The 25916-nt window shown below is 37.2% G+C and overlaps 1 protein-coding gene across 1 annotated transcript; it reads left to right on the top strand.

Moving 5' to 3' along the window:
• Positions 1-9115: 9115 nt before the first annotated feature.
• cplx4a (complexin 4a) lies at positions 9116-18705 on the top strand. The gene is made up of 3 exons (XM_036588655.1): positions 9116-9279; positions 16254-16341; positions 18478-18705. Exons 1-3 carry the CDS (start codon positions 9116-9118, stop codon positions 18703-18705), a joined length of 480 nt encoding a protein of 159 aa, XP_036444548.1.
• The last annotated feature ends 7211 nt before the right edge of the window (positions 18706-25916 follow it).

Genomic DNA, 25916 nt, shown 5'->3' with positions numbered 1-25916 from the left:
GTGTAAATGCATTCTTTTTTTATGACCCCATGTAAAAAAATAATTAAAAACAGGCTGTTTTCACAGCTTAGTTTCCATATATGCACCATACAGACTGAAGTTTTGAAATGTTCACATCAAACTCTTTCATTTCAGAAACACAAGGAAGGTTTGTTTTTCCCAGTTGTGGCCCTTTAAAGAAAAACAATCATTTGAGTAGATTAATGCATGTATTTGATTTCATGAGCAGGAGGAGGGGATCCTGCTTTCTGTGCCTGTGTGCTTGATGGCCAATGCCCCGTGCTGAGGCTTACAAAAGAGGCCGGCCTCTACCAAAGCTTTCAACCAAAACATGCTGCATCGTGAATGAAGGCAAATAGGAGCTGATTAGCACTGTGTAAACAGTGATCATGCTAGCTGGCCCCCTCTAGCTTCGGTTCATTGTTAGTGACGTTGGCACCTCTGGGTAAAGTGTTCCTATAAGGATTAGAGCACAGAATGGAAGTCAGAACACTTTCACTGCCTTAATTTCACTTCTCCTCACCCCCCACCTTCATCAGCTGTCGGTGAGGGATTCCCTTAATGGCTAAAACAACAGCGGGAAATCCTCACACTGGGACGCTTTAGAATTCCACACTGTAAAACCTGATTTGTTTTCTTTGTCTTGACTTTTTGTCCCTCAAGGCAGTTGTTCCTAACAAAACACTTGTGTAAATGTCCTGACGGTGTAGATCTGCTTTGGTTTTGCAATATGAAACAGTTTCACTGAAACTGATTGTGTTGACATGATAAATTTTACAGTGTAAAACGGCTGTAAACTTTATTTTGACCATGCTTCCTTTGAGAGGGTCTCTAAAGATTCGTTTAGACCTGTGAAGATGTCAGAAACTACCCTTCATTATTTAATTTTCAGCCCAAGCGGCTGTTAAGCTATTCATGTTTCTGAGGAGATTGAATATATGATAGTCCACTTGCATTCAAATGTTTTAGAAACTGAAGTTTAATTAAAAGATGAAAAGAAAATGGGACGCCTAACAACCATGCGAAGACCTGGTAGTCCAGACCTCAACATCATTGAATGTGTTTGGATTGCATGGATCATGAGAAGCAGAAAATGCAGCCATTTCTAAGACTGAACTTTGGACGTGTGGCGATTTCTTTGAAGATTTCTTTGAGAAACTGCAAGCAAGTCTTTTGGACAAAAAATGGAAGCTGTAATAAAGGCAAGATTGGACGCTTTAAATACTGAAAAATCTGATATTACAGGATGATTCAAAAAGATTCATCTGATTTCAAAATGATTTATTTAACTTGTAAATCATTACAGAACAATGCAGTAAACTGTAAATGGTTTAAGTGAGCAGAAAGTTTATTATGTAATTATACAAGTGCTCAATATGAACCTCCTCCAGCTGTACGGACATCAACGCCATAGTCAAATTCATCCCATACTCAGTTGAGCATGTTGGGTGTCACTGTACTCGCAGCTCTTTCCATGCGATTTCGGAGATCATCCAGTGTTGTGGAACCAATGACGAACGCTCTGAGTTGTTGCAAGTTCACTGCCGACGAAATTCACGTTGCACAGTTATGACTGATTCACTCCTATTAAAGTGGAGAACACAAAACGCTTTCTGCTCAGGGGTCGCATCTCCTCGCAGACTGAAGGGAGCCATCGTCCAGTGACAGTCAGAAACTCTATGACCCCCTCTTTCAGTTGGTATGTGATTGGTTCCTAGGCGCCTCACGGTTGTTAAAATATGGCGCTTTGAAATCAGATGAATCTTTTTGAATCACCCTGTATATTTAGTTGCTGTGTCCTCCATGTCATTTTCTGTTTTAGATTGTTTTCCTGGTGCTGAAAAATGATTGAATGTCCATTTTGACTAGATAATAAATAAACAAATGGTGGTCTCTGACTTTTGTACAGTACTGGAGATAAACATTAGGGTTCTTGTAGACATATCATTGCAAGTCGGTGCAAATTAATCTGAGCGTTTATGCTGAACACACAAAAGCACATACAGATCATACATGTACCGCCAGACCAAGGAATATGTGAAGTAACAGCAGGTTTTAGCTGCTACCTTTAGTATTTTCAACTGAGCAATGATAATTTGTCTTGTATCGAAAAGGGGAATTCCACAGATTTCTAAAAATGTAGAATTAAAAGGTTAAAATGTAAACAAAGTCATTCAGGGTGGGTTTGATGTGAAATTCTCTGACTGACTCAGAATTGTTCACAGTGGTGGTGATAGGAACCAGACGTCCAAAGTGTTTAACTTTAAAATCTCCCACACAGAAAGTTATTACTTGAAATGATAATGAATAGGATGCCTAAGACATTGTTTTAGAATACATTTGAGATAAAATGACATTTTTTAATCCATTTGTGGCAAAGAGAGGAACATGCAGGGCACTGTGATTTTACAATCTTTAGCACAACAGTTAAGCATTTAGAATACAAGCGTAGTACAGGTAGTTTCTCTGCAATGAACCATTTCACATCAAAACACACTGAATGACTGACTCGAATGACTTAATTGCGCAGGAATTCAGGAAATTTGGTGGAATTCTCCTTGAAAAGACTAATTAAAGGCCTCTGCTTAATTTTCTAAACCAATTTCAAGACCAAATGTTTGTTACTTTGTTGCTAAAACATTTTATACATGTTTAATTAAAAAAAAGTATATAAAAGTGTAATTTTTCATTATTATTATTAGAATTATTATTTCTGTACCCTCTTAAGTAGTGCCAGATGCCATAAAAGAACCCCTAAAGAACCTTTCAGTGGATGGTTTAAAAAGGTTCTTCACAATCATAATCCTCGCATCACTCAAAGAACCCTTAGTGACACTTTTATTTTGTGTTTTTTTTAAGGCCTCCTTAAATATCTTCACTTTCTCACTTCAGAAGATAAATGGTAAAAGTGCTGGTGTGTAAATGCCTATTTGACTCCAGCTGTATATGCAGTCCTGTGGACGGTTTCTGGACCTGAAGGTGTTGCTGATTCTCATTCGCGTGACCGTTCAATCTCCATCAGTTCCAGCTGAATTCATGCACTCCCTGCCGACATCCACTCGGGATTATTAGTGAGCTGTGCTCTTCTGGTGGATCTCTGCTGATAATCTCCCCCCACCACACACACACTGACTCTCACTTGTTCTCTCTCAATCCCCACCCTTCCCCCACTCATTCGCTCTTCCCTGTTTTCACTCTCTCTCTCCCTCTCTCCTCTCTCAGCTCTCTTTCGAGGGGATTATGCAGTGATGCCATGGAAAAGCCTGGTGCATCTGTCGTTTCATTCCTCCATCACACAGCCCCACTGATGTACACTCACCTTTGGTCTCCATTAAAGTGGTAGTGTAAAAAATTAGATTTACAGGTTTTTCAGTTACCCCAAACGTAGTGGATCAACTCAGACATGTTTGGTGTCCGAAGTTTGCTTCTTTGTTTTGTGCTGGAGCTGCAACGTTAATTTACACTCTTAAAAAATGGTTCTTCAAGGGTTCCTTAGTAAAGACATTGATTATATATATAACCATGAACACTCAATTGCTCTTCAGGGTTCCTTTGTAAAGACAATGGTTCTATATAGAATCATGAACACTCAAAACACAATTTGCATGCTTAAGTGGTTCTTCAGATTGATGCAGAATGTACCATAGAAGGTTCTATATGGAACCTTTTTGAAAAAGGTTCTGTATAGCACCAAAAAGAGTTCTTCTATTGTTGTAAGCTTGACATCATAATGATAGCAGAACCCTTTTTGGTGCTATATAGAACCATTTTCAAAAAAGTTCTTTATAGAACCATATACAACACATTCTCCATCAATCTAAAGAACCATATAAGCATGCAATTGGTGCTTTGAGTGTTCATGGTTCTATATAGAACCAATGTCTTTACTAAGGAACCCTAGCCAACAAGTAATGGAAGCTTGATAAGTATGGTTGCTAATGTTGCCCCAAGCTTGTCTCTTGGGTTTGAGGCCATTATTCTTCTTGTTGTGTGTGAAGACTGTCCAGCTTCTCTCCAGAAAATGACAAATTATGTATGTGTAACCGTTTTGTTTGAAATATGTTTTACATTATTACAAATTTAGATTTTTTTATAAGTTTCTTTTTCATTTTTTCCATGACACTTTTGGGAACAGGAATGAAAACGGACTGGAAAGCTCATAAAACCTGTAGAATTTGTTGGACCCAGTCACTTAGACTGAAGCTTCGCCGCATCATACTTCATTTGCATAAAGTTTAGAAAATCTCCACTCGATTTCTCACCCCGTTGCCTTGCTGCCACGTCACTTGTTGCTGAATTTCAGCTACCTCACCTACCTCTGTAGGAAATGATTTGGTTGCTTGTCGCTCCATTGGCTGTTAATGTGAACCCATATAGAAAAAAATATAAATTCAAGATGTAGTAATCAAATATATCTTTGCAATGTATAAAATGGCCAAAAAATTTATTTTTATATCTATCTATCTATCTATCTATCTATCTATCTATATATATATATATATATATATATAATATATATATATATACATATATATATTGTATTTGTTATCATATTTTTCCAGTTGTATGTTGTTTTAACAAATACTTTGTATTAACCATGTACATATGCAGTAAGACACTCACACACAGTGCATTTCAAATAAACAAGACATCAAATAATAACTGGATTTTCTCAGAGTATCAATACCTACAACACTTGCTTTTGTCATGTTAAAGGTTCATTTGCTCATATTTAAAATTAGGATACTGGAATACAAATTCATTTTAAAAGCTATCCAGACAGTGAAGTGCATTAGACAGTATTTTGGCTTTTTTCATACATCTTTAAATGTATTTGATAAATACATTTACACACATTTATTTTTGTATGGTACATTACTGTGTGTAATTTTTCCCTCCTACATTTTAAGATCAATGTATTTTAAAATAGATTTGGTTAATATGGCAGTAAATTCTGAAATACATTGTAGTGTTTGGAATGTATTTTGGTGTGAATTTGACACGTATTTCAAATACATAAAAATACATATCCATTTATTTTTTCCACATGGGAACACAGGGTAAATTATCAGACACTTCAGTTAATTAGTCTCTAATAGACTTGCTTATGTGGCTTCTTACACTGTATGACAAAATTGAGGCTTCAAGACACAACAGCCTGTCATAAAATCACACAAGCAACTGTGATGACTTAGGCATGTAGTTAGCATGATGCTAAATGTTTTTTTGCACAACTGTATGTGGCTGTTTGTGAATCAGCCCTCATGTTTCTTCCTCTCAGACTCAATCCTTAAGTGTGTACTGTTTACAGAGAAGCTTTAACAATGCGTCCTCAAGGCGAGCGCATTGTCAGCCAAATGCAGAATAAGGAAATTAGATAGAGATGGGGAAGGTTACCCACAATTCCCCCTGTTAAAAGACCTTCTATTCATCTCTGTTGCCTCAATTTGTGTTTTCATTATGTTCATCTTTGTGCTGTTCTAACAAAGGAGCAATACGAGGATCATGGGAACACAATGGACTCCCTATTGCTTTAAGTGCCTTAACCTTGTAGTGGTGACCACAGGCCCCATTCTGACACTAAAGCAGCATTAATGAGAGATAATCACCCAACAAAATGGACAGACTTAAGTAAAAAGTAAAACAGATTCACATTGGTGCACATGTCACTGTGATGTGTTAACTTCAGTTCTGTTTACAACCTGTTTTCACAAATTCCGGACATGTTTGTCTCCTTATATGTGCCATTTGCTGGACCATTTTATGGTGCTCATATATGATGCTTATATCATGCTGTCTGTCATATACAGTTATATGCAAAAAATAGCCAAATTACACATTTTGTAATTTTTTTTTACATAACACCTCCTCAGAGAACAAACTTCAACATTTTTCTGAAGAAAGTGTGCATTAAATATACCAAGGGCGCCCAAACTTTTGCACATTAGGATTAGAAATGTAGCAATATGGATTTTCTGGGCCAATAATGATAATAACCTATAATGAACACCTTGTTTTGGCTGATAGCAAAATAAATAAATACTTTTGTTGCATTTTAAAACAACACCTATAATAAGAAGGTTCTTCAAGGGTTCTTTAGTAAAGGCAGTGGAGATATATACAGAACCATGACAACTCAAAGAACTATTTGAATGATTCTTTGCATGGTTAAATTTTTCTTCTCGATGATGGAGAATCTGTTGTACATGGTTCTTTAAAGAGAAAAAAAGCACCATAAAAAGGGTTCCACTATTGCCACAAACCAAACCTTCCCTTTTTTAGTACTACATAGAACCTTTTTGCTAAGATTGAAGTTCATGCTATAACCCACATATGAAGTTCATGAGGCGTGAGACACATTAAAACGCCAGCCGCCTTATGTGCTCTATAACAAGCATATCAAACTGGGTTCCTTCCAGGACTGGACACTTTGAATTCAACTTATGAAGGTCTTGCTAATTACCTGCAGAGACGTCTGCAGAGCTGTGACCCGTGAGGACTGGAGTCTGACACGTGCACTTGAGACAATATAAATAACTGCTTTGATGAGCTTTTGAATAGCCTATTAGCATAATAAAGAGTTCTTTTTTATTGTTCTGCATGAAATTTGTAAATGTTACTCCTTCTACAGCTTTTGAGCTAAACCCACCAAACGTACCTATACTTGAATACATATATCTTGATCATCGGATGTATGACTTTTATACAACATCCATTTAAACACATGTTTTTCCGCTGAGGAATGAATGGAGGAATGTTCAGCATCCTGAAACCGAATCATTTTTCTTCTATATGCCTTTTATTCCACTGCAGTCATTCTACTGTATGTGGCCAAATGTGTGTGCACCCCTCTTATGTCACCATGATACAAGTACACTAACAGCAGCTTTGCAACCACCTGGATACCATTGCAACACCATAGCAACAACCTAGCAGCTCCCTAGCAATCACAAGAGGTGACAAACACAGTAATACCCTATAAATCACCTGGAACACTATAGCAACCCTCTAGCAAAAGCTTAGCATCCAACAGAGATAGTATAACAACCAGCTAATAACACTTTGGCAGCCACCTCCAATACTTCAGCAACCGCATAACAACACCCTAGCAAATTTTTCAGTGTCAGGCTCCAGTCTTCACAGGTCACAGCTCTGCAGACTTCAGTATTCTGCCTCATTAATCATATCTGATTCAACTCATCATGTAACAACACCTGGAACAACCCTTAACAACACCTGGAACAACCTATCAAAGACTGTTTAAACAACCAAAAATAAAAATGACCCATTTTGACTTAAAATAACGCAAAAACAGCCACATAAACTCAGCATTAAGAACCTGCTACCTTGATTTATTCAGTACTATATAAATGTAATTATGTTATAACTGAAGTTTTGGGGGAGGAACATGCCTGAAACCCCTCCTTCTTCCAATCTAACACCAATCCCTCCAATCCTCACCTTCCGTTCCTGTAACGGAATGTTTGCAATTCCCACTGCCACCCAATCTCCTCCCAGTTCCTCAGGCCTAGTCCTGCATCAGTCCTACTACAGCTATGAGGGTCTGGAGGGGGGGGTGTCTGGCCTTCTAGCTACAGGGAGAAGCTGTTCAGGACTCCAGCCCAAGTTCTCAGAGTTCTTCCCCTCCCAAACTCAGTCTTCCCTCATAAAACCACCACCATGTTGAAGGCATAGTCTGAACTCACAAAAAACAATTAAGTTAAAAACAGTGCTTTCACTTTTCAACATTATTAGCTGGTTTTTTCAAGCCAACTTAAAATTTGGTTCATATTGGTTCATATAAGTCTTTTGTGTATTTTTCCCATTGACGACTGTCGTAACCGTTGCCTGTATTTCCAGTATTGGACCAATGATGATAATCCAATTTTAATGATAATTCAATTTATTCTCTTATAATATTTTGTCCAGCTATGTATTGTGCAGTCCTAATTAGGACATAATGGGCAAAAAATGAAGTTAGCATTCCTATCATAAAATGGGCTCTAGTGTTGTAGGTAAGCAGGGCATTGGTCAGTGGCCAGGTGGAACAGGCAAACAGGTGTATTATTACTGCCCTCTGGCCTCACACAGGTTATATATGGATGATCTGTGAGCTCTGTAGTCGCTCTGTATTGGCTGGTCACTTCATTAACTAATGTGATTAGCCTGTGTTCAGCGGAAACAGAATACAAAATAACCAAACTAGCACTGGCCAATGCATTGTCTGTGCTATCATACTGGAACTGGTTTTGTACAACAGTATTACTTTTCTGTTTTATCTGTATTGCTAGATTACAAAAACAAAAAGACTTTAGCACTTCTGGGTGCTTCAGATTTTTTAAAAGAATTGTTGAAAATGTAAATGTCCTGTCTGTAAATGACAAATGAGGACATATTGTAACATTTACGAAATTGTGTAAAAATTCCTTTTGTGTAATGTTAAGAAAACAAAAAAAAAAAGTCATTTTTTTGGTATAGATCAGCAGCAGCCGTTAACTTTATTAGTGCAAACTTAAGTATAATATTTGTAAAATATCATGATATTGAAATATAGCAAAAAGGGTTTTTTTGAAGCAACAGCATAGAAGAACCACAAAACATAGGAATGGCGCAAAAACATAAGCAATATGGAGGCCTTGAGGACGGAGCCAATTGAGCCGCTTTTTCTTAGAACCGAAGATCCAAGACAAGAACCATTTATTTTGAACTACTCCAAATTCATGCTCAACCAATCAGTCTGTTCGTCTTCTGCTTTTTGGTAATAACTGATCAATAGCAGGACCCAGTGAGGCTGTGTGCTGGACTGGATGGAATAGGAGGGAAAAACTCGTAGCCATCTGCCTTTGAATAAAGTAGAAGCCGTAGCTTAATCCAGATTACAGCCTTAGCCCGACCTCTCTCTCTCTCTCTCTCTCTCTCTCTCTCTCTCTCTCTCTCTCTCTCTCTCTCTCCTCCATCAGTACACCCTTCATAGCACAGTCAGGCTGTTTGGTTAGCAACTCTCCTCACTTTCACCACCCGGACCAAAGGCCTTCACACAAAAATACGGAAAATCTAAAGGCGTCTCACTTTGACCTCTGATATCCAGCTACAGGCTCCAGTGGGACGATAAAAAATGGCTTTTCTCATCAAGAGTATGGTGGGGAACCCTCTGAAGGGCATGGGTCTTGGGGGAGGAGAGGAGAAGGCCGAAGCGGAGACCCCCAAAGACCCCGCAGCAGCCGCAGGAATGACTAGAGAAGAATATGAGGAGTACCAGAAACAGCTGGTGGAGGAGAAGTGAGTAGAGATCTGTGCTTTGCAGCTTTTACTTTCTATCACAGATTCAATCTGTGTAGTGCCGCCATTGTCTGACCTTCACAGGCTTCAGGGAGCACAATAACGGCCTGTTAAGTTGCACTCAAACATATGAATGTAAATCACTGTACAAACTTCTTTTAACTGTGTGAATTTAAGTTGTTGAATAATGGCTCACAATAAGCATACAAGGACTTTGTTACGTCAACATGAATGTAATTTCTATTAACGTCTGTATTTATAGATTAAAAGTCAAATAACCTCCTTTTTTCATTTCTTGAAAAAAATGTGCCTAAATGTGCCCATTTTTGTTTTTTATTATTTTTTTCTCACTCTTGAGACATGAGATATTTCATTGTTTAGGTTGAATGAATGTGATTAATATAGGTTTGGCTTCATTTTCTTGCATTTTCTTAACGCTGCTTCCTTTAATTTTGCTTGTAAAAGAAAATGAATAGAAAAGTAGAAGAAGCCTGTTTTTATGATGTGCATCCAAGCTACAAAGCACTGTTACATAATCCCATCATCTGTAATCTTTCCCTCTGCTGATGGCATCAGTCATCCGCCATGTTGAGGAGTTCAATGCTTTTCTGAAATTAGTGATCAATTTTAACATGAACATTCTCTATTACATCAGTAATAGATCAATAATATTATTAATACAACACAATAATATCATGAATAAAAATAAAAATAATAAAATTCTCTATTACATCAATACATATTTTAGCATTTATTGCTGGCCAGCTGTATGTTGGCATGTGATAATTTATATAGTCCCAATTCATTATAACTAACTCAACATGGGTCCTAGACATTATAATGTATATAAAGTTTAAGATGAAAAAGCTTGTCATGAGCTAATCAGCCATAAGAACAGGACTAGCTAAGCTAAAACACATATTTTCAAATCACAGTAAAAAGAATGAGAATAATCAGCATAATTTATACCATAATTTGCATAATATCACCACGGTAACAAAGCCCATCTCTGAAATGGGACCTTTCTAATGCATTATAAAGCATATAGTTCATATTACACACTGCTGTATTTACTACAAAGTCAAATTCAAAGTTTAACAAAAGCAAATTTAACTTTTATTCTTTGCATGTTTGGCATTTGATTGTTTATGCCTTAATGTTTGGTCATTTTGGCCTGCTTAGTAATGTTGTTAACCTACACTGATGTATGTTTGCAGTGCGACTGATGGCAGACATTTTGAAAGATGGTTATGTAAGACCATTACATAGGCCCACACAAGGCATATACCCATAACAATGATCATAGACTATGAATTTTGACACAAAGCAAACTTTTTTATTATTTTACATTTAAATAATGTACATTTATGCATGTAAATTAAGTAAAATTAATTTCAGTCATCCATTCTTGAGGCACAACTGATCAAGGGAAGAAATTAATTGTATCTAATGCAATTTTCATTAAATGTAAGTACGAAAGGAAAGTGTTGCATAATGAGATTAACCCTGCACCCTGTGACATTTGATATTTCTCTCTCTGAGTAAAAGACAGTCTTAGTTGGGCATATTCTGGTGCTGTAGGACACATTTAAAAAATAAACTAGACCTGTGACTGACCGTCAGTTATACTGCGAATTAAGTAATCAGTGTATATTTATAAAAGGTAAAAAATTACTTTTTTGGAATAAAAACAAACTATGCATAGCCCTTCAAAGATTCAAAGATACAGCAAAATCAGTATAATGCTGCCGTCAAAACAAAACCTTGTATCGTCATTTTTGTCGTTTTTCAGTTTTTGACACAGTTTGAAAATGCCTATTGTCCTTTACATTGTGTGTAAATTTCATGAAAAATGGACAAAAAGAAATGACCCAAAATGACTTGGAAAAATGTCTGGTTCCATTGACTTACATTACAAGTGAAGTATGTTTTTTCCTTCTCCTGTAAAGTTACCATTTTGGAGATACAAGGTTTTCTTCCGACAACAGCGATATGAATAGACATGTACATCAGCTTGTATTTCTTTCTTTAGGAGAAAGCAGCAGATAATTTAGCATGCATTGTCATCATGCAATCCCCCAATCCTTTAAAAAAGGCACATTTTAGTATTGATGTTTCCAAATTAAAACTCTAAACTGATCAGTATTTGCGACAAGTGCTTTCGTTTCATCTCTAACAGGTGAAATGTTGCAAATGCTTGATTTCTGATAAAACAAGTCTCCAAGGCGCAATGACCACCTGTTCACCATCTCTTTACCCAAAACACATCATGATGAATGTTATGTACATACATCCAAATGTAAATAAATGAGAATTACAGTGTGGTGTGGAACTGTTCACCCAGAAGGACTTTGGTATCCTCTCTTAATCCTGAACCTGGCAAACTGATTATCTTCAGCTTTAATTAGCCACCATAAATACAAGCTTTCCTGCAGTGAACCACTTGTGAAAGGGACACTGCAGCCAAAGGGAAAGATGTTCCCATCACTGCATCTCTCTTCTTACAGTAGTGTCAGAGTCTCTGAAGTGAGATTTTCTGGTTAAAGACTAGGAAAACCCCCTTATTATGACATATCTTGAAGGTGGGAGGAACTACAAGTACTTTGTGGTGGATACCTGAGGGCACTTGTTTGTTATGTTTCGTTTTGTTTACCAAATGCAGAAGGTAACCAGATAGCTGACATTACTGCTGAATATCATGTCTATATTTATTAGCTTCTACATTGGTATGACAGACTGTATAACAGATGTGTGCAATGCATTCTGGGTATTGTAGTGAGAGAACATTTATGGATGAAAATGCAAAAGGGATTACAAAAATCATGTCATACCAATGAAGCTGAGGGATGCAAAGCTGCACTACAGAATATTACATAACATGACTAATAACATTAAATGCTACACTCCTAAAAAATGATGGTTCTTCAAGGGTTCTTCAGTAAAGATAATGGTTCTATATAGAGCCATGAACACTCAATGCTTAAAGAGTTCTTCAGACTGATGGAGATTGTGTAGTATATGGTTCTATGTAGAACCTTATTGAAAATGGTTCTGTATAGCACCAAAAAGGGTGCTGCTATTGTTACGATGCCAAGCTTGGAGCCTCTATATAGCAACCCTTTTGGAGCTATATAGAACCATATACAACACTGAAGAACAGTTTTACCATGCAAAGAACCGTTTTAGCATCCGTTAAGCAATGGTTCTATATAGAACCATTGTCTTTATTAAAGAACCCTTGAAGAACCAAAATTTTTAAACATGTAGTGTTAGGCCAGAGTGCCCCTTTATCTAACAACATTCTTTAGTAGAATATTAGAATTAGGACAATAAAATAATCAGAAATCAATATGTAATAATAAGACAATAATAAAATAGTTTATGTTTGCATTATGAACATGTACATGTTCATGCCAGCCTGAACGTGTGTACTGCAGTGTGTGCAACAATCAACAAATTTACACTCTTTAAAAAAAATAAGGTTTCTAAATGATTATTGAATTATAGGAAAAACAACCTTTTAAAATGTTCTATACTCTTGCACTTTCTACGCACTTTCATTTATAGAATTTAAATTGAAAGGTTCTTGATGGAACCTGTATTTTGGGAACCTATATTTTTTAAGAAATTTTAATTGAAATTGTCCCCAAAAAGCAGGAGAACAGCCTAAACATACACAGACTAAACAAAGAAACTATACAGACTAAATATACAGACTAAACAAACAAACTATACAGACTAAGTATACAGACTAAACAAACAGACTATACAGTCTAAATATATAGACTAAACAAACAGACTATACAGACTAAGTATACAGACTAAACAAACAGACTATACAGTCTAAATATACAGACTAAACAAACAGACTATACAGACTAAGTATACAGACTAAACAAACAGACTATACAGACTAAATATACAGACTAAACAAACAAACTATACAGACTAAATATACAGACTAAACAAACAAACTATACAGACTAAGTATACAGACTGAACAAACAGACTATACAGACTAAATATACAGACTAAACAAACAGACTATACAGACTAAGTATGCAGACTGAACAAACAGACTATACAGACTAAATATACAGACTAAACAAACAAACTATACAGACTAAATATACAGACTGAACAAACAAACTATACAGACTAAGTATACAGACTAAACAAACAGACTATACAGACTAAATATACAGACTAAACAAACTATACAGACTAAATATACAGACTTAACAAACAGACTATACAGACTAAGTATACAGACTAAACAAACAGACTATACAGACTAAGTATACAGACTGAACAAACAGACTATACAGACTAAATATACAGACTAAACAAATGGACTATACAGTCTAAATATAAAGACTAAACAAACAAACTATACAGACTGAATATACAGACTAAACAAACAAACTATACAGACTAAATATACAGACTAAACAAACGGACTATACAGTCTAAATATACAGACTAAACAAACAGACTGTACAGACTAAATATACAGACTGACCAAAAACACCTTAAGTGTGAGTGTCTGCTTTGTCTGAACAGTGATTAAGTGTCCGGTAAAACAGCAGTGCACGTGGCCTGGCTTTAGGTAGAGCCTCATCGCTGACTGAACAATGCGATTAAACAGCCTGAAGCGCTTTAGCACCACCTGAGCTGTAGCATTTACCCTGGAGGTCATTTAAATCTGCCTCCATGTAAAATATTACACAGTAATAAATGAAGTTTCATTCCAAAATGCTGTACAACCATTTATAATCATTTTGGATGTAACGTGTTTTTACGGGAAAAACCTACTGAGATATAATGGAAAACATTTTTATTTCTCTAATAAAGGTGGTATTAATCATAATATAGAATTGAGATTTTCTTAAATGTTTAAAGCCCACTCCCAACAATGTAATCATAAAAAAAGAAGAAAATTCATGAAAGTGGTCTACAAAGTGTTTTGTATTGAAACCTCTCAAATGAAATTACACAGTTCATTTCTACTATTTATGTGCCATATTTTCTTAAAACATAATTCAAGCAAGTCATTCAGTCATATAATAAACACATCTGAAAATTGACCCAGTTAACTTCTTAAATGGCTCATATCCTTGTCATGCTTTCTGTGTCATGACTCCGCCCCATCCCGTCTCCTTCCCTAGTCCTGCTTCATCATGCTTCGCCACCCGTGTGTAGTCTCTGTCTATATGGTGTTTCTTTATTCTTTGTCTGGTTTTAGTTTTTGTATTGTGCCTCATTTTAAAAGCAGTTCACTTTGAAACACTCCTTATAACCTCAGTGTGAATGGACAGAGCTAAACAGCTAGCAGATGCATGTATATGACATCACAAAAATGGTGAACTGCAGTTCAGTGTCCAGAAATAAACTATATGGAGTAAATGGTACATTTTGAAACTTTAACAGCAAAAAGTATATCAAGAAAATATTTGATATTTAATATTCTAGTCAATGAACCCCCTTTACTGTGAATGTTCTGTAGTAACGTTACATGTCTATGAAACTATGCTCTTCTAGCTGAGTATCAGAACAGGACTTATTAAGCAATATAGTCTGAGGCGTTAACTTTATTACAAAATTAGTTTTTCTTTAACTTATTTAACTTTATATTGCAGTTATGAGCGTGAGAAGTTACACTGAGGGTGCACATACAGGCCCTTAGAGTTTAATGAGCTAAGTTCACTTGCATAGTGTTTTAACACTATAACTCCTCCTCCTTTATTCCTCTTAAACTGCCGTTTCTCCGTATCGTAGATCAGTCCTGTAACACTCGATGGCCTGACCACTGTTGGAGCACACAACCTTGAAAAAACACTTTTTAAAGTGTTCTATAATAAATACCATAAAACCCTGAAGACACTCAACTGGCTAGTGGACTAGCACATAGTATTCAAATCTTAAACACCTCTTTAAGAGCTCTGCACTGTCCAGATCCAGGCTTCCCCTCATCACTCCAGTCATTTAAGAGTGACTCAACAAGTCCATGTAGTTACTGAGCAGTAAGCCTTATAGGATGTAATGCGCCTGAGAGTTTAATGGATTAAAGCTTCTGCTGTAATTGTTCTCAGTTGTTCTCTATCCTGGTTCTGGATGTGCCATGTTTGGTACAGTTTGATATTTTCAGTTTTATCCGCATTAACATTTAGAATTGAACTGCCTTCCATGACCAGGGGTGTGTGAACAGCCTTCATTGAACTCTTTCTGGGTATGAAGTGTAGCAGGACTTCCCTTTCTCCACCAAACTCATTAACATGCTCAGGCCGCTGGGTCACACAGATGAAGCCAATCAGTTGTCAGCATCAGTTAAGCACACTGAGTCAGGATGTGCTGCCACAGCATTTAAACAATGTGCCGAAGGCAATAGTTACTCTTTAATCCGTCCACAAATGGAGCCTTCAGGTGGCTTGGAGGTAGATAGGTGTTAGGTTTTTACCTCCCAGCTTGTGGACTTTTAAGACTGATATTGTTGATTTTGAATGTCTTAATAATATAATAGATAGATAGATAGATAGATAGACAGATAGACAGACAGACAGACAGACAGACAGACAGATAGACAGATAGATAGATAGATAGATAGATAGATACATAGATAGATAGATAGATAGATAGACATTGTCACAGTAGTAGAACCCTTTTTGGTGCTATATAGAACCCATTTCAAAAAGGTTCTACGTTGCACCATCTACAGCACCTTCCATCATTCTGAAGAACCATTTTATGATGCAAAGAACAGGTTTATGAACCCTTGAGGAACCATCTTTTTTAAGAGTGTTTCTATCTATCTATCTATCTATCTATCTATCTATCTATCTATCTATCTATCTATCTATCTGTCTGTCTGTCTGTCTGTCTGTCTGTCTATCTATCTGTCTATCTATTGGCTAATTTTATTAAGACTTAGTATTCTGGACTTGAACTGACCTTTTCACTGTTGATTTGACCCTCAGGATGGAGAGAGATGCAGACTTCCTGCACAAGAAAGCGGAGCGGGCGACCCTCAGAGTGTGTCTCAGAGAGAAATACAGACTGCCAAAGGTAAGAAGCATCCAGTCTAAACCTTCTGTACCTGATTTACACAATATGTTCTTCAAGTAGTCTGAGCAGAGTGGAAAGAAACATTTTGGCAAAAAAAAAACAAAAAAACAACAAAAAAAATATAATTTAATTAACAATCAAATTATTTCCCCCAATTATTTCCCCCTAGCCTAGATATGTTCAGTCAGCCAAGTCTTGCATGAAAAGGACAAATGGTGGATAAGGGAGAATCTGTTGCATATAGTTCTTTAAAGAATCTTTTGAAAATTGTTTTATACAGCACCAAAATGCTTCTGCTATTTTACAAGTCTTAGAACTTTTTGGTACTACATAGAACCCTATTTGATGAGGATTCACTGTACAGTACTCTCACAGCTTTGAACAAAACTACATAACTTGTCTTGGCTGACCAATGACATTTAGGGTAATACAGATGTAGATAACAAGGTAAACATGTAGTGCATTTCACAGTTAGTGTATGTATGTTTGATCCTGCAGGCTCAGCCTTTGACAGTGTCAAAACCTGGCCTGTCAGTCAGACAGTGGCTGCATTCACTGTACTGTATACTGCAAATTGTACTCAGTATATACTGTATACTGCATACTGCACCAGTATATACAGTATATGCGTACTGTACCAGTACTGGCAGGAGTATATCATCGCTGTACAATTATGGCTATTACATACTGTATACTGCACCAGTTTATACTGTACACTGCATACTGCGCCAGTATATACTGTATACAGCATACTGCATACTGCACCAGTGTATACAGCATACTGCACCAGTATATACTGTATACAGCATACTGCATACTGCACCAGTGTATACTGCATACTGCACCCGTATAAACTGCATACTGTATACTGCACCAGTATATACTGTATACTGCACACTGCACCAGTGTATACTACATACTGCACCAGTATATACTGTATAGTGCACCAGTATATACTGTATACTGCATACTGAACTGCATACTGTATACTGCACCAGTATATACTGTATACTGCATACTGCATACTGCACCAGTGTATACTGTACACTGCATACTGCACCAGTGTATACTGTATACTGCATACTGCACCAGTATATACTGTATACTGCACACTGCACCAGAGTCTACTGCATACTGTGTGCTGCATACTGCACCAGTATGTACTGTATCCGTATACACTGTTTACTACATACTGTACCTGTGTATACTATGTACTGCATACTGTACCAGTACTGTATAGTATATACAGATTCCGTTGCTTGAGTTTAACTCTTGAAATTCTGCAGTTATTCCTGTCATTCTGCTATGTGTTCTATGTACTGTCCATAATCATTTGTGTATTATTACATAATCACTTAATTAAGTTAATAGCTTAAAAGCTATAGCTTTGCTTTGGTTGACGGTACCATCTGTTGCTCCATTGGCTCTCTTCTGCCAGTGGATACAAATACATTAAAGTAGAGTCTGATCAGTAGCATAAATCCGTTTTCCAGTTTTTGTAAATATACGAACAAACAGGGCTCTATATATAAATTACATGTTTTGTTGATTTTCTAAATGACAATGAGCGAACACATCATCTACTGGGAACAAACTGCAAATTTCAGTGCACAATTCCTATCTATCTATAGATAATTATCTATAGATAATTCTGTAACTGCAGAAACAAGACACTGGTATAACCAAGGATGAGGAGGCAGAGGTGGTGCTCACAGCTGACCTGTCCAGGCTCCACCAACAAATGCACTCTTTCATATCAATTGTTGCTTATAATTATAACTAATTTGCTTTTTGTGAAAATAACCATAATTACAATGTGTTATCCATTTGAAATGGTATGTATTTTGTGCAGATGTGAGAGGTCATGCTCATCTGCTCATCTGATAGAACAAGAACATTTTTTTGTTCTCATTAGGTACGACAGCATAGTCCAGCTCTGTAGCGTAGCACTTTAAACTGGAACCTCAAGGATGTGTAACTACTCTAAGCAAACACTGCTACCATTTCTCTCTAGGCTAAATGGGGTTTTTGACACATTTTATAAAGCTCGTCCAAACAGTTACTGTACTGCAGAATTTGTGGGCTATGTTAGTCTTTACCGTAACACACGTCTCTCTGTCCATGTCTGTGTGTCAGAGTGAGCAGGATGAGAATATGATTCAGATGGCTGGGGATGATGTGGATGTGCCTGAGGAGCTGCTGAAAATGGTGGACGAAGACGCCACGGAAGAGGAGGAAAAAGACTCCATTATGGGTCAGATTCAGAACCTGCAGAACATGGACATGGACCAGATCAAAGAGAAGGCCTCTGCCACGCTTACTGAGATGAAGAGCAAGGCGGAGGAGAAATGCTCCGTCATGTAACGATGTGAGGAAAACCAAACACCCCAGAAAGTTCTATTCAACGATATACAGCAGTTAGTTCCAATCTGATTGGCTAAAAAAAGGGTTCTAACCATGCTGTTAGATCTGATAACGGCATGTATTATTCACTCTACCCGTATAATTCCAGTGACCACCGGTTGCTAATGCAACAACAGTGGTCGCATTACTCTTTACTAAGTCTGTGGTGGAACTACTTTTTTTGGTGGAAGAAATTGCCAATATCAAAACAAATATTTCAAACACCGTTCAGGGCTTCTTTGGTTAATTTTCTTTATTTTTCAAAACTGCTTTATAAAAGCGTTATAACATGTCTTGTGTTATTGCAAAGAACATCACAGCTGAGATGATTAGCTGTGACCAAGTAACAGCCACAATGTTATTCACTATAACGCACTCTGTCTTGGGGTCTATTACTGGGACTACTTTTTGGCGCAATAGTTTGCCCATGTTAAAAACATACAGGCCTATTTGTGATATTATTCTGAATAAGACACTCCCTCTCGTGTTAATTGCTATATACAGTCATATGCTAAAGGTAAGTGAAAATAAGTTAACACATCTTTTCATGAGGACACACTTCTGCACATTTTAATGCACAATTACTGTTTATTTTCAAAATGTAACATATTGGGGAAATAATAAAACATAAAATGTGACCTGTGCAAATGTTACAGCACATTTTGTACTTTATATTGTTTTCGAATTTAAAGATAATTAGATAAACAGAAATTGTGCAGTAAAATTCCCAGAAAAATGTCATATTTAAGTTTGCTCCCTGTAGAGAGTGTTTTCACTTAAAATCGGCAAACATGGAATTTGACCAACGGCTAAAATGATAGAAAACTAACAACAATGAATATTTAATATCAACCAGGACCCATTTCCTGAAAACGCTGATGTATTTGTTCAATTAAACACCTCATTCAGCTCATTCAAGGCCCAATGATGAGCTGATGGGTGAATTTGTATGTATTAAAGCAGGAGAAACACTACGCTGTGCAGTGCTGTAGTCCTGTTACAAAAGCCGCTGTATTATTTACTTTCTTCCACTGGCTGACGTCTTTTGAGGCAATGAGAATGGCAGCAGAAGTGAGAGGAACAAATATAACGAAAAGTTCCAGATGAAAGTACTGTAGTCTCTGAAGAACGCATTGATGGAGGAGAAATTCATGCGTTTTAATAGATGATAAGATTGTATTAACTGTCTGTAAACAATGGCAGAAGCCATTTGAGGAGTTTTGTATGAAACTCCAAAAAGGCCATGGATTCGCTTGTTTGCGATAACAAGATAACGTTATTTTTATTTCTCAAGATCTTGTGATATTTATGTCATTATCAGGCAGAGATTGTTTTATCAAAATAACATTCAGTGTGTTGTGGTAATGGCATAAATATCCATGGAAAACAACACTTTTGTCATGATAATGATACAAATAACTTGTGGTCTTGAGAAAAAAAGAAAATAACTCATTATTAAGGAAAAACAGAGTAAATAAAAACACTGAGAATCCATGACTCTTTAGGGCTTCTGTTGTTTTGTCAGTTCATAACATTGATTGTCTCTTTTCTTTGGCACTGAATGAACCTGCTCCTTTTTTCTTTTCTGTGTGTTGTTTAAATAAACACTGTTACAGTTTCTGTCTCCCACTTCACCCTCACTTTGCATCCTCTTTTACCCTCAGCATTAATGATCTCAGAACTATTGTATTGTTTCATGCAGTGTCTTTTATGCTGTACAGTTAGTAAAAAAGTGTTATTGATTGTAAAGAAGATTTTATAATCTGTAAGTAATTGTGATAAACACTCAGATGTCCATTGCTCTTTTACACACAGGATAGTGATGGCAAAATGGTCGGTTCCTTCCAATAATTGACATAAATCCTTGACAGAAATGTGTCACTGATGCTGTAGATTATTGTGTATAAACAGTGTCACATATTTAAGTGTGTAAGATTGTGAATGTATTATGTATTATGTATTATGCGTACAGAAGAATTTAAATAATAAAACAGGTTGTTCATAAGTTGGGGCTCTTTTAATTTGCTTTCTCAGTCTGAATGGTGTGGTTTTGTAGTTGGGATGTTGTTTCTGCTGCCTGTTATTTCTAAATTAATACTGATTAACAAAATATATTTTAAGAATATAGTAGCGAGTATGTGAACGCTTTGGAATTCCCTGCATTTATGTATAAATTCATCTTAAAACTGTGTCTTGTCTTCATCAAAGTTACAATAAAGAACAAACACAATTTCTTTAAACTTAAACAACAGTATATGTTGGAAAAAGTATGTGAAACACTTGGCTAATGGCTACAAAAAAGCTAACTGGAGTCAGGAGTTAACTGGAGACAAGTAGTTAAATGAGATTGCAGTTGTGAAGCATGTTGAGTTTGCTAAACTCTTCCTTTTGGAGCAGCCCAGTCAGAGCCCAGACCCTAACCCAGGAGTGCACAACTTCGGTCCTGGAGGGCCGGTGTCCAGCACAGTTTGGTGATTTCCCTGCTCCAACAAACCTGATTACATTTATCTGTTATTTGCCAGATTTGGTGGATGTGTTTGAGCGGGGAAACCGCCAAACTGTTCGGGACACTGGCCCTCCAGGACCAGAGTTGCGCACCCCTGCCCTAACCCAATAGAGATGCTGTGGAATGACCTCAAGAGAGCTGTTCAACACCAGATATCTGAGGAATATAGCTGAGCTGAAGCAGTTTTGTAAGGGAGAATGGTCCAGTATTCCTCTTGAAGGTTGTGCAGGTCTGATCCGCAGCCACTGGAGGCACTCACTTGAGGTTATTACTGCTAAAGGAGTTTAACATATTTTTCCACCATGAAAGGTTGTAAGTGTTTGTATGTTATTAGCTTTAGCACTTTATGTTTGTCCATACTTGTGACTTAGATGAAGAGGAGATCACATTTTATGACCAATTAATGCAGCAGACAAGTTAATACCAAAAGGTTCATATACTTTTTCTTGGATGTACATAAAGGAATACTCTAGCATTTTTCAAACTAACTTCTATCTGTTGCATCTATGCTCTATTTTCATTAGAGTAAGTATAGAGTAATCGCAAAACGTCTATTATTTTAATGAGGCTAAAATAATATATTTTCAGTTTGAAAATATTGTGAGCTGGAGGTTAGGGAACTAGCCTTGTGACTAGCCTTATGTAGGTCGCTGGTTTGATCCCGTGAGCCGAAAGTACGTGACTGAAGTGCCTTTGAGCAAGGCACCTAACCCCCAACTGCTCCCTGGGTGCCGCTCTGGGCGAGTGTGTTTCACTGCCCCCTAGTGTGTGTGTTCACTAGTGTGTATGTGGTGTTTCACTACAGGGATGGGTTAAATGCGTAGGTGAAATAAGGGTCACTTAATCTTAATATTTTCACAAATGAAGATGTTTTGGTTCAAGAAAAGTAAGTCTTGTAAGTTTGAACACCCCCAGTCAAATTACATGTTTTGTTGATTTTCTAGGAGGACATAACATGTAAACTGTGCCATAACTTTTGCACAAATCATGTTATGTTTTCTGTTATTTCCCAGTATGTTAAATTCAGAAAAAAAAGGTGATTTAAAAATGTGCAGAGTTGAGTGCTCTGTAGACGATGTGTTAACTTTTTTCAATGAAAAAATCAACAAAGCCCAATTTAACAAAGGGAGCCCAAACTTTTGCATACGACTGTATTTGCCGCATACTGTACATGAATTAGACACACATTTAAAGATTAAGTGATTTAGATTAAGTGCTAAATATCTGACGTGCACCAACACATTGTAATCTGCCAGATGAAGAAATGGGTCTTAATTTAATTGGAGATTATTCCACAACTGTTGCAGGCTTGATTAGTCTGAGGGAGGAGGAAGTCGACCATGATGTGAACTTTATGCGTGTCCATGGTCAAAATGCCTTGGATTTTGAGTTCAAAAGATTAAGCGCTAATAGGATCAGCCGAGCTGAGACTGTCATCCCATCAGGCTAAATGCCTCGCTCAGACTCTCTTAAGTCATTTGTGTGGCTTTGGTTTGGTCAGAAAACAGAGCAGCCTGAGGTCCAGCTACTGCTGGCACGACGAGTCTCACACTGCTCTTACCTAATCATGCATCTCTTCAGCTATTCAGAAAAAAAGGAATATTTGAATATGTATTTCTGGATTTGAGGCATTCTGGGAAATGTAGTCTGAAAGAACTGGAGCGAACAGTTAGGGGCATCAAACTGATGTAGGATCAGACTGAAGCCTGAAGGGGGATCTAATCAAGATGAAAAGCATGTGGAGTATTACTTACACTGTACTGAAGAGGATAATAGCAAACTCGACAGTCTCTATATCTCTTCCTGTTATTATTATTATCATTTATATTATTATTATTATTATTATTATTATTATTATTATTGTTGTTGTTGTTGTTGTTGTTGTTGTTGTTACATTTTATTATTATTTAACAATATTATTGTTATTGTTGTTGATGATGCTGCTGTTGCTGCTATTGATGAAGATGCATGTGTATATGTGTGTGTGAATGTCCATGGACAAGGTTTATGCCACATTGTGGGGACCAAAACCTGTTCATGCAATAACACTGTGGGGACCTCTCTTCTTAAGCAGGTCCCCACAATGTAAATCATTAAATTTTAACCCTTGTGTTGTTAATGTGTTTGTTACTCAGTGGTCTGGTGGACCCACCACATTATTGTTTTTTAAATCAATACAGCCATAACAGTTTATGTAAAAATACCAGATGTTTAAAATATCACAGGTGGCCAGTGTAGGGTTCTCCTTTAGCAGCTGTAGCCAGTCAGCAGCCTGTCCATGTTGTCCACCCTCACACACACAGACACATATACAAACACACACACACAGACACACACACACTAACAGCAGGCCATGTAGGAGGAGAACAGAGTGAAGGACACAGCACCTCCACACTTTTATTCCCTGCGGGTTCACTCAACACCACATGTGTAATATAAATGTGTGGGGGGTGAACAGAGTGAAGGCACTGAAAATGGGTTATTTTATATGTTCTTCACAGAAAATGAGGCCAAAGAATCTGAGGTTGAAATAATAATAAATCGCATCATTTTTTCTTTTGGTAAACGTTGAAAATGGCTCCTACAGACCTGAACACCACACAAGGGTTAAGTTTAGGGTCAGGGTTAGTCCTAGAATTAGGCTAGTATTAGTTCTGGTTAAGGTTTGGGTAAGTCTTCAGTAAATGAATGGAAGTCTATGTCTATTTAATGGTCCCACAATTCACAGAAACAAGATTGTGTGTTTCTATGTGTGAGTATATGTCAGTGTGTTTCTGTGTGTGTGTGTGTGTGTGTGTGTGTGTGTGTCTGTGTGTGTGTGTGCAAGTGTGTAAAACGTTAGGTTTCCCTCACACACTTTATTTCACTCTTCTATATTCATGGCTCTAAATGTGTCTAGTAACCCAGTTTCTGTCTTTGTGTATTTGTTCCTTTCTCCATTGAGGACTCATGAATAAAAAGCTTAGGGAGCCTAATAGACCATTATCTGTTGTAATAACATGCAATCCAAATAGCAGAAATAAAGGGGGGCTTTGTTTTAGTGTTTTAAGGGGAGAAAAGCGTAATCCCCTTAAACAGCGTGTGGCCTGCGGATTACCGAACTGCTGTCAGTCTTACTTCACCACTAATTACGCGTATCCATTCAGTGCTGAGGAAGTTGGCAAATTCTTCCAATTAAGTTCACCTCAATCGCAGAGTGACACGCACGCACACACACACACGCCTCTTCAGCTCATCTCAGGTCCGGAGAAGTGAGGGTGAAGGAGTCTGTAAGGGAGATTAGTGGCTTTGCAGCCTTCTTTGTGTGTTTTACAGTCTATATTGAGCAGCGATTCTCTCAGCCAAAATTCATTCATATTAAATGTACACTCACTGGTCACTTGGTCGCTGGCACAGTTTATGCTAGCGATCTTCTAGCCCTTCATCAGGGGTCAGTTTCTGACCACTGAGCCTGGTAATTGACGACTAGCTATGCATAAACACATAAGCCACAGTGTGATCCTCCCAACCTTACTGACATGTGCAAATATGCCTCTATGCCTCACTCATCACACATATAATATCCGGTCAACGGTGGTCCCATGGTGGTCTCTTTCCATCGATGAATGTGGTAGAGAGAGAGAGCCGATAAACTGTGCAGCAATAGATGAGTTACAGTCAATAACTTTAAGCCTAAAAAAATGCACTTATATGGTAGGTGTTTCTAATAAAGTGGACAGTTTTTAAGTGATTCAGTTTTAATGGCAGTTTATTTACAGTTTATTGACTTTAGTATTTTTTTTACCTATAAAACTCCATGGACAAATCAGTGGGACCAGTTTTTCCTCCTTCTCTTTAACTTCACAGTTTGCATATTAGTTTTATTCCAGTTACTGAATAATTCATAGCGGTTACTAAATAGTTTATAGTAGTTGCAAAATAATTTGTAGTAATTACTGAACATTACACTGAAAAAACTCTGTATTTTTGAATTTCTTTCAAATTTGTACATTATTTACACATGAACGAGGTTTATCACATCAACATTATTGCCAAAAGTAAGTGAAACTGAAAGACATTAATTGTGTTCATGTGGAAATGATGCACATGACGAGTGTCTGAGATTCAGTATGTGCGATTTTCCTCCACATGAAGTGAGAGATGTAGATTGAAAAGATGGTTTAAAGCTGTGTAAGGGTCTTTGGGAGGAGCCCTGAGCCCATCTGACCAATCTGAGTCCTCCCTGAAGTGCCGGTGGGGGATGAGATATCCACAAAAGCCCCCCGGCTGAGGGGTCTGTATAAAAGTCCCCCAAGGACATTGAATTGTCACTACACTCACGAGCTGGACCAAGGTGATGCTTTCAGCCTCTGCAGTGACCCACAGCGTTCTACAGCAGCGGAATGATCTCAGTCACTTTTAAACCTGAGAAATAAACACACCTGAAAGCTGGAAGATCACTTTTGTGCCCAGTTTACAGACTGATTTCTACTAGCTGTCAGGCACTGGGAGCAACTCGGACCGGTGTTTATTTGGTTGTTTGTTTGTTTTATTGTGTTTTGTTTATTTTTTATTTTTGTTTTTTGCCTTTTTATTTTTTTTAACTACTTGACTAGATCAGTTTGGTGGCTGTCATTTACTGGAAGCAACTTTTTCCCAATTTTTTAATATTTGTACTACGAATTCA

The sequence above is a fragment of the Colossoma macropomum genome, unplaced genomic scaffold (assembly GCF_904425465.1).
Source record: "Colossoma macropomum unplaced genomic scaffold, Colossoma_macropomum, whole genome shotgun sequence".
Taxonomy (NCBI): Eukaryota; Metazoa; Chordata; class Actinopteri; order Characiformes; family Serrasalmidae; genus Colossoma; species Colossoma macropomum.
This window is presented reverse-complemented; position numbering and strand designations above follow the sequence as displayed.

Coding starts and splice junctions, on each gene's coding strand:
- cplx4a (XM_036588655.1), top strand. CDS start 9,116: ATGGCTTTTCTCATCAAGAGTATGGTGGGGAACCCTCTGAAGGGCATG. Junction 9,280..16,253: donor AAACAGCTGGTGGAGGAGAA/GTGAGTAGAGAT, acceptor TTTGACCCTCAG/GATGGAGAGAGATGCAGACT. Junction 16,342..18,477: donor AGAAATACAGACTGCCAAAG/GTAAGAAGCATC, acceptor TCTGTGTGTCAG/AGTGAGCAGGATGAGAATAT.